Below are 10504 nucleotides of genomic sequence, written 5' to 3'. Positions count from 1 at the left end.
TTTTTTTTAATTGTAACATTGATTCCCATTTCTTGGAGTCAGAGTTGTCTCCAAATGTTTTTGGAATCGAATAGCCCTGGGTGAATGTCTCTTGACTAATAATCAGAGTACTGGATTCCTTTTTGTGGTGCAATCTTGAGAATGACTATGAATGTCAGCCAGCTGCTTTTCGACTGCTGAATAAAATGCCCATGGAAATAAAGAGGGATTCAGCTCATAGATTTTTCGGTGAGCTCCTGTATTCTGCTCTACTGACCTTGGCAAAAAGATTACTGAAAACCTATAAACAGTTTATTATTTTTTATTTATTATACAGCATGCAATAATATTGGCTCTTCATGGCGGGTTTAACAGCAGACAGTAAGGTACAGTGTCACATTATAAGCTTCAGAAGAGCCCTCCACAGTACCATATGTCTGATTATACTGTATTTATAACAGACCATTAGATGAGCGTTCTTTTAACAGGCACATTGCAAAAGAAAGGTGGTGGAGGCTCAGAGACTGGCGAATTTCTGTTCTCATTTAGGCTGTCTTTAATGTTGCGTACATCCACACTGGAAAGGTTAGTCTTTAGCTGCAGGAGGGCAAGGACCTGGCGTTCACTGGGGAGAAGAAACATGAAGATGAGGGTCAATGTGGTCAGTATAACAGCAACTTTCTTAACAGAAATAGCTGTTTCCATTTCTGCCCAAAAAGTAATCTGAAGAAAATTGCAGTATTTTGTTGATCAGTTTGTTTCCATAAAACTGACTTTTAGCAATAAAAATGCTTTACATAATGATGTAATTTCCTGTTGCATAAGCTTTAGCGTATGAATAACGAGTGTTTATTCTATCTCTAATTTCATGTATATTGGAATTTGTTTACCTTTGGCTTCTCTGACTAAAGAAAGTGTGTTTATTTTATTTTTATTGCATTGTTGTCATTATTTTTCCATTGGAATCATTACGTCACTTTTCTCTGCCATATAGAGCTGTTTGAGCACTTTCCATTTAGAAAGGCTGTAACTATTTTTGCACACCTCTCTCTGTAAGAGCTAAACAGTTTCAGCATTCACTTTTCTCTACACTATGTATAAACCTCTAAACACAAAAATACATAAGTACATTACCCCCCTACATTACAGTGTAGGTTTTCGCAACATTTCAGGTATAGATTAACAATTTCCTGCTAAAGTTAAGCAGAAGTTTTGGTTCAAATTCATCAACGATTACAATTTCTGTTTTCATAGCCTACATCAACAAACTCTTTGAAACATTAAAACATTTATTGTAAAAATTCCTTTGATGAAAACATAGACAAGGACATATTGAATCAATGCTAAGATTTGAAGAAAAATAGTACAAAAAGCTATAAAAGCCATAAAAATTTCAACTAAAGCTTTGACCATACCAAATGTTGCCACTGTCACTTTAATTTTATCAAAAAAAAGATCTACTCAGAATCCCTTCTTGCAATCAAATGAATTCTGCAACAGAAAACAGAACCCAACCCCTTTGTTTTTGCCCAAAAATAGCCGGCATAATTTCTGGGGGAGTGTGAAAGGAATCTGACAGTGCATTCTTTTTTCTTACTGAGTCTACTGTTTCAAAACAGCACAACTGGTGGCAACTGATCTCCAAATAGATGAAATATGTTTCTTCACTGGGTGGAGGGTTTGAATGTTTTATAGCACTTTTGAAAAAAAATACTATACACTTATTGTTAATGATTTCAAAACATCTAAGGTCAGTTTCCCAGACAGGGATTAAGCTTAGAGATGGACTATACAGTATTCTGAATGGAGACAAAATTCTACCCAACATGAAAATTTTAACTAGGCTTGATCCCTGTCCAGAAAACTGATCTCAGTGTGTTGTCACACCTATGAAAAATAGTGTTTCAAAAGTTCCACAACACAAACCTTTAACTGGTTTTGATTGGGTCTTGTTAAAGGATCAAGTTGAAGGAAATGGGAAGCTACATCCTTAGATAATGTGACAAAGCTGGTAATAGACAATGATTCTTCTTGTCAACTTTAGGACAAGGCATATACTGCTAAAAGGAAGCACAACTGTTCCTTTATCCTTAAAAAATGCCTATGATAAGCTAATAGCTAATGGTGCATTTTCTGTTTCTTTTTCATTGCCCTGCTTGCCTTGTGCTGCGTTGTTATGGCTATTGAATGTGGCACCTGTCATGTAACTTTGATGTACAAATCTGGCTATGAAGATTCAGTCAGGGATATTTGTGGCAATTAGAGGAAATTACACAGATACGTTATCCCAAACAAACCCCCGACCCAAATTCCTTACAAATTACATTTAACTATCTGATAAAACTAATCCAGCTTAAATAGCACTTCACTGTTCTATTCGGTGTTCCTTTAACTGAACATTAGCCACTTGTAAGCATGGAAATTGAATAATTGTAGCTATATGCAGTTATAACACAACTTCTAGCACCAACCTGTCTGTGTCCTTTACTCACCTTATATCTGGGTAGGTTCTTGCTAACGTAACTATCTCTAGCTGAAGTGACCCTGCGTCCTGCAGCCTCAATACCTCTGACATTTTGGGTAGGACACTGGAAAGCCATTTCTCTTTGGACCCCTGTGGGAGAAGAGTGACAATCTGTTCAGAAAACATTCTCCACAAATAGGTCATTTAATTTAACAAACTAAACGAAGCATTATATAAGTGTAGGCTCCCTATCTCCTCCCTGCATTACCCTATACCTTTTTTACCAATCAAATTCACACAACCGCTTCTGACATCAATCAAGTAACCACTCAGCCCTTCTATAGAATAAGGCCTTCAATCTGTTACCCCTCATTGTTTTAAGCCCACTAGACAGTCTATTAGCACATATACCACCGTGTCTTCAGGAAGACCTTGGGTGCTCTGCTTAGAACATGAACATCCGCAAGGCACAAAGTTCACATGCAATGGAGCCAACAACATCCTCAACACATGGTGCCAGTGGATAAATACACCACAGTATTGTGAACTGTCATGGTTTCCCTGGTCAGCATTTACCCCAAGCTATGTCCAAAGCCATAGTACAGTATTATACATACTACACATATTGCACGGATATTGGTGGTGTACTATTTTGACATGCTATTTAATATGGCAGCATGCAGTTTTGGACGCAGCTCCAGCCTCATTTCCTCTGTTTAACTATAGATTGTCATCACATCCATTTGGGGTGATGCCCATCCTGTGTGCTATTTGTAACTCCTCCTCATAATCTTTGCTTCCAGCTGTTTCTCCTCAGTGCTGTGTGGGTTTATAGTTGTTTTCTGCCCTAAATTCACAACCTAGCATTGCTGATAGTTTGTGACCTATATTTGGCCTGTATACACTGTTCATTTGTTGTGTTGTGTTACTTCCCTAAGTTTGCTTCCACTTCAAGTTTTATGTTTTTACTTTTTCTTCATTGATTTTCAAGGGCACTCCTGTACTGTCCATTTCAGCTTACTTGCCGACTCCTGGTTACATTAACACATCTGCTCTGTTTGCTTGGCCATTGTTACACAAGCCCAAAAGCATTAAATTACTTTCCCATGTGTGTAGGTTTTCAACAGACTTTTTCTTGGCTAGATGTTCGGAAAAACCTCCCCAAAAAAACCAAAAACATTGAGTTCAGTTTAATGCTTATAGTGAGACGTAGCATGAGAGAGGAGGAAAGGAATGCCTGTGGGTTTGTTGAGGCACTGAGCAAAGGAGGGAAAATGCAGGGAATGTTTATATGGGTAGATATGTTTGTGTGCATGCTTGTGTATAATTTGGTGGTTCTGTAAGGGCTAAAAGCAAATACTCTTGGGAAAAAAAAGGAAAAACACCCTCAAAAATGTGACTTTCACTTTCAAGACTAAACAACGTAGATTTTCTTATGCGCTAGGTCACATTTAGGAAAATTAAAGCTAAGCTAAAGAAGGCACAACTCTATGTAGCTCAGGTTAGAGAAGGCTATAATACAGTAGGCTGTCTGTGTGTTTATATTGACTATTTGTTCACTATATTTGTTTCTCTGACAAACCATGACATTGGGAAAACTGACATTTTGTTGATCTTTGGTTAACATAGTTAAAATTCAGGACAGGTTTAAGTGTATATACTTCATGTACTCACATTTCTGACAAACAGTGCATTGATTCTGGTGCTGTCCTCGCACAGAAAGGTTGCAGCTGTCTCCTGCTCGTCCTTGTCTTTTAGTTTCACTTTCCTCTTCAGCATCCTCCTCACATATTCTGTCATCACCTCAGTATGCAGCTGACTCAACAACTCCTACACACAGTCACACTGACTTTAGGACTACTTTAACACACTCTGACAAACAAAAGTACCCAGAAATCCTTGGTTTCTGACCTGGTTAATCAGTTTAGAGTTTGTGATGCTCACCTCCATGCAGGCAGGCTTTAGGAATGTGAAATGTGTTATCTGATCCTCCAGAGCACTGAGGAGATTTCCGATAATGTTATGGCTCCCTGAAAACCAGGTCTGAGTCCACAGCTTTCGGTAATGCCCCTGTGTAGATGAGACATGTTACACTTATGTGCAAAGGTTTGAACAATCCTAGTCAAATCACATGTTCTCTCTGAAAATCCTCTACAGGGAACAAACTTGAATATGGCATTGACCCTGCAAATTTTAGCACACAATTTCTATTTGTTTGAAAAAATAAATGTTATGTTCCATGAGTTTTGCACATGCCACATTTTACATATTCTTCTCTAGTTTGTTACATTTTGCAAATTAACAGTAATTATGCATTACAATGTGCAGAAGCGTGTTCTCAATAGAGGGATCTGTTAACAGATTTAACTCCAACAAAACATTTCATTTGACCAGGGGCATTGAAAATGTTGTCAAATACAACATTTAAATTGGATTTGCAATGTTTTTAAATTTTTAGGTAGTAAAGTCAATGTGTGCTTTCAATAATAGTAAATTCAAAATAAATTCCTTTGCTTTGGCCAATTTTCCAGAGCACTTTATTCGTATTGTAGAAATCTCATACAAGCTAGGAGTGTAATACTGAAAAAATCCAAACTAAGTACAAACAGTACAAAGATCTCATTTGCTCTCTTACTTTATTTCTGTATGCCAACGTGGATCCACAAATACCATAATTATCATTATTTAAAAAAAAATATGAAAAATTATGCTCTTCATAAAATGGTCAGCTACTCTTTGAATGTAATCAGGGCCATTATATAGTCTGTTTAGTCTGTATACTGCAAAAAATGCAGAATTTACTAGTTACTTACAACATCACAACATCATAATGCCTGAAATGTATGTCAGTGTAATACAATGTAACTCATTTAGAGCATGAATTGGATTTCATCAAATGATTGGCGGCAGGCACTGGCTGTGAGAACACAGCCAGCTATTAGTTTAGAAACACCTTATTTTTAGCTACCTTGAGCTCCTTGTGTGTGGTGCTAAGGAAGTATCTGTGACAGGACTCTCTCAGATCTGCTGCAGTGGACAGCCAGGTTCCTTTCACATCTGAAAGATTTTCTCTTGCCTCTATGTATTCCCTGCAGAAATAAATACTTTGTTTTGTACTTGTGTCATGTTCCACAGAGTAACATCTTGACAGGTCGACAAACATTTCAAGTATAGTTACTTAGACAGCAACTAGTGCAAATAGTTTTCTGTATTACTCGTCTAAAATCAAGCTACACAGTAACACTATTCACATTTAAGTTCCTGCATTTTATGAAGTTCTATAATTCATACTAAAGTCTGATGAGATACTTGTGTATAAAGCATCACGTATGCCTATTTATGCCAGTGTCTATTTACTGTAACAGTAAACCATACCTGTACATTAGTTGATCATACACATAGAGGTAAATCAACACACAAGTTTGGAAAATCAACTGGAACAGCAGTCAATTTTGTTGTTGGTGGTGGTCTTTTTATTATTATTAGCGTTAATATTATTATTATTATTAATATTATTATTATCTTAACAGTAATAACAATACCAATTAAAACAAAGCAATAGTATTCAACATTGAATTGATAGTCAAAAAGAATATCAGACATGAAAAACACAAACCAAGCTGAGCTGAAAGACTCACCTACAAACTCATCTCCAAGAAGAGGCCAAAAATGTTATACTATTAATTGTTATTCAATAATAAAACATTAGATCAACTGACCTCTAATGTCTCTGGGGCAGTAAATGCCAGGAATGCAATGATCCAAGTTAAATTAATTAGACCATTTATTTAAAGTGAATTTGTCAAGATTAGATTTGGCCCCTTCAATTGATCAGAATATGGCCATTTTACCTAAGCTACTGTTGTAGGACTTTCAAATTATTACTATGTGTTTTTTGTTTGTCTCACCTTAACTGCTTGATGCTGACCAGGCTGGCCTTCAGCATGTCAGGAATGTTCTTGTTCTTCCCTTTGAGAAGTTCAGCAATAGATTTCTTATAGCTGCCAAGAGAAAACAAATTTGTTCAAAAATATTTTCACTATGGCATACACATTTGGAAAATTGAGAACCATGAGGGATGAAACAGAGAGACATCTTTTTTTGTCAAAGGCACCTTCAGGAGTAGAGAGATTTTCTCTCTGATATTAGGTTGAGAATCGATCTTGCCGACAGATAATTTGAATTTATTTTATTTATTTCTCTCTGTTCCTCCAGGGACCCTATGTGTTTGTTGTCATATGAAATGACAGTGGTCAATGGTAGTGTTTAAGTATAGCTCTCTAATTGCCAATGTGAATATGCCAACTTTGTGGTAAAAGGCCATAAGGGTGCTATAAAGCTGCAAAGGACTTTAGGTTTGGGACACTGGTATCTTACCTTGCAAGAAAGCTGGCTAGCTGAAACAGAATCCTCTGAGCTTTATCCTCATTACCCAAAATAGTCACGGCCTCTTTAATCGCACCATCAACAAGCTGTAAAATGAGAAGTTCATGCTATAATGAAACACCCTAGTCCAGATAGGTGGGCCTATACAGTAACAAGCCAACTTAGACTTAGAGCTTATGCTGTAACTAAAGGAAAGTACAACAAACATGCAATGTGACATATACGTCATATGATATGTTAGCCCAGTGTTGTTCATACATGTATGACATCAAGGGCAAGATGGGAAATGTAGTAATTATCCATCAGTTCAGGTTTTTCGTCAGTCTGCCAATGTTCCTCCTCTTTCTTTAGGGCACTGGACAACCATGTTCTGACCTCAGCCTAAGAAGAAGATGGAACATCATCTAATGTAAAAATAATGTGCACTGTAGATTGTAAATAGTGAGCATGGGATTATATACGGATGTTTAATAAATAAGCCCATATCATCTTGAGCTGATGTATCGCATTACCTCTTTGTGTGATAGATACTGCTCCTCCAATGCCTTAAGACTTTCTTCAGGTAACAAAGGTCCTAGTGCTTCACTACTGATGTGGGACTCTAATTCTTTCTGTTGCAACACACCCCTGAAAAGCAATATTTAAACAATTCAAACTGTGGTAATCTCTAGACAATTACAACAGAAAAATTAAGTCTCATTTACACTATAAATCTTTAATAATGACAAAAGACACACTGTATTGTTTCCCTTACTTTGGATAATAATCGTTAATCCAACTCAGTATGTAGATGCAGTCTTCCAACTCAGTGTTGGGTTGAGTCAACTCCTGGAGTTTCGTGGAGAACGCCTGATGGTACAGTTGAGTGTACATGTTGCACACGTCAAACTCCGGTGGATAACATCCCTGCACGTCTCTGACCACTCGCAGCAGGTCATTCTGAATGCGCTTGCCCATCCGGCAAACATCTTTCTTTAGGGAGGTGGACAGCTTGTCCGCTCCACTCTCTTCTTCATTTGCCCGCTGAAGCCGTACCTCCACCACCTTCTGGAGAAGTGTGTCATGGATCTCTCGGCATCCCATCGGCCTCCAAACTGGACATTCGTGTTTTGCTGTCTTCTCCCAGATGCGGTCTCGTTCCTCCTCCTGAAGTATAGTAGCCACAGCACTTTTCAGGGCCTCCTGATTATCCGTGTTGAAAGAATCATGGATGACCATTCGCAGGCGCAGCTTCAGAGTCTCATAGTCCTTCTGCAGTCTGTCCTCATCATCGTCTGTGCAAACCACCTGCTCATCTGCTGACTCTGAGCTGAAGAGGTGCTCTTCCTGTGCTAGAAGATGCTGACTTGCTTCTGCTAAGTGATTTTGTTCCAGATTTTGGTTGAAATCCAAGACCACTGGAACTTCTGAAAGAACACAGCTCACTATTAGGCTAAATGAGAGGAGGATTTTTATGTATGTAAATGTCATTACCAGTATGCAGCAGATTTACTAATCAGAAAATGGATCAGGGAATGTTAGAAAATCTACTGGAGTTATACTGCCTTGCTGTGCACTAGAGTTCAGGCTAATCACTGACAAACAGGACCTACTGTATCCCGATCGAAGGGGCAATGTGTTGAGAGAACGTGGCTGGGCACTGTGTTGTTCTGCCAATTACTGATAGACAAACACCTCTCCTCTGAAAGGAAAAGCTGTGTAGATGAGACATACTAATGATGTAAAAGCGCAAGTCTCGTGCAGTGGAGAGGTGAAGTGTAGGAGAGGATGGTTGCAAACTGCTCATCGGGGGTGAGGGACGCTTACTGGGGGGGCAGGGGGGCCCAGTGATCTTGATGGCTTTATTGCCCAGTTGCACAAGTGAATTCTGATTGACAACAAATAGAAATCAGCTGTTAATGTAGCTGTTCCTGACATTTTCATCCTTCTGGGATAGTTAGGTTACATAAGGACCTGACAAAACTTCTCCAGAAGATTAATAATATAAAAGTAATAATGAATAAAGATATATTGACACACTTGCTGGCCTCTGCCAGAAAGCTAAAGATAAAGAGGAATTTCCCCTCCCAACATGATAACGGTTCAAACCTCACATTCAAGTAAATCAATGGTTTTAAAAAGGAAGATCAGTGTCTATGAACGGCCCAGTCAGAGCCCAAAACTCAACCCCATAGGACATTTTTGAAGCAACTTTAAAAAGGTGTAAAGTCTCGTTTACTCAAAGACTTACTGCAAATGTCCTTTAATGAAATATTATCTGTGGGGATGTGCACAGTTTTTCAACCAGGGTTTTGTAGGGTTTTCCTGTTATTTTTCCTAATAATTTATCTATTTGTTTTTTTTCTTGAATATTGTGGTTGCATGTTTACATTACAGACAGAACAATGTTTAACATGACTTTTGTTCATTTCTGGCTTTACAACACAAAAACCTCTAAATTCAATAAGACTGTGAAAACTTTTATTATTCTATTATTCAAGCAGTTTCTTAGGGCCCCCAAGCCACCAGTGGGCCTGAGAATGAACTTCTTAACATTATTCGATATTGTATATAGAAAAATCACAGTGAGACTAGAAGTTTCTTTTTTTCTAAGTATCTAAATATGTTATCTTTTTATTCCTTTTTAATTCTTGCATACAGAAGAATAGGGTTGGGGTGGATGTGGACCTAAAGCAGGAATATCACATAGGGCCCACAAGTATTCCCAAAACACTTGTTCCCAACCCTGTTTTTTCCTGAAGGAACACACACGATTTAATGAATCAGCTTGTTAACAACCTCTTCCTGAGCCGACATGGGTGTGTTAGAGCAGGCTAGCAATGGACAGTGCAGGCATGAACAAGACCAGCGGTGGGAACCACTGATTTATATATTCCTTCAATGTGTAATTATATATTTGATACACTTTAATGAACTTTTTTCAAAATAGGAGTGTCAAATGCAAAAGAAAAATTTGATCAAATATGAAAGGAAATTCAGTGAATTTATCTCTTTATCTCTGTACTGACAAACAGTCAGCCATGTCTGCTTCTAAGTATATAAAATGGCCCTTCCGTTCCACAATAAATGGGTGTGTCTCAGATCTTTGATGCACGTGTGTGTGTCTTTGCTTCTTGCGCACTCCTGGAGCTCCGATGGAGAACAACCAGATGGAGAGAGGTCAAGATGAGATCAGACAGGGACAAAGGAAACCATTTCTTACAATTTGGTGTCAGAGAGTGGGATCTCCGTCGGGAGCTGAGTACTGATCTTTTTTTGCTCATTCTCCTTGACGGTGATCTTGTAGAGGTGTTCCTCCCCTGAGGCCACAGGGGCTACATCATTGGACAGATTAGGCGTGTGAATTCTAAGGGGAATTTACAAAGTCCTTGAAAGATAGGATACACTAGTCTGTTTGGGTTGTCCATTGCTGGTCCAGCGAAGTAGCGAAGACCAATCCCAACCTCCATTCTGTTTGTTCTCCAAATAAAAATGGGGGGTAAAACTGTAAAACCTAATTCTGGGGAAAGCCCAAGGGACTGGATGGACAGGAATAATTTAGGTGAGTGCACCGCCACGTGGATAGATAATTTGGTGGGATGGACAGAATGATCTCGTTCTTATTGTAGTCGGACATATCCGAGAGACGGATCCCTCGAGGAAACTTGCATGAGCAGCAGCATGCATAAGAGATGG

At 38.4% G+C, this 10504-nt stretch overlaps 1 protein-coding gene across 1 annotated transcript in view; it reads right to left on the bottom strand.

The window, feature by feature from the left end:
• Positions 1 to 10504, bottom strand: part of LOC118815497 (tumor necrosis factor alpha-induced protein 2-like) — a 28449-nt gene continuing 17945 nt past the window's right edge. Inside the window, exons 6-15 of the mRNA XM_036581649.1 lie at positions 7584 to 8235; positions 7342 to 7456; positions 7088 to 7210; positions 6821 to 6915; positions 6352 to 6444; positions 5412 to 5532; positions 4388 to 4513; positions 4118 to 4273; positions 2472 to 2593; positions 1 to 604 (exon numbers count right to left, since the gene is read on the bottom strand). Coding sequence (XP_036437542.1) covers positions 445 to 604; positions 2472 to 2593; positions 4118 to 4273; positions 4388 to 4513; positions 5412 to 5532; positions 6352 to 6444; positions 6821 to 6915; positions 7088 to 7210; positions 7342 to 7456; positions 7584 to 8235 — 1763 coding nt within the window. The 3' untranslated portion in view covers positions 1 to 444. The remainder of the gene's footprint in view (positions 605 to 2471; positions 2594 to 4117; positions 4274 to 4387; positions 4514 to 5411; positions 5533 to 6351; positions 6445 to 6820; positions 6916 to 7087; positions 7211 to 7341; positions 7457 to 7583; positions 8236 to 10504) is intronic.

This window comes from Colossoma macropomum, unplaced genomic scaffold, assembly GCF_904425465.1.
Source record: "Colossoma macropomum unplaced genomic scaffold, Colossoma_macropomum, whole genome shotgun sequence".
NCBI classification, from domain to species: Eukaryota; Metazoa; Chordata; class Actinopteri; order Characiformes; family Serrasalmidae; genus Colossoma; species Colossoma macropomum.
Note: the sequence above shows the minus strand (reverse complement) of the source record. Positions and strands in the feature narration are given on the sequence as shown.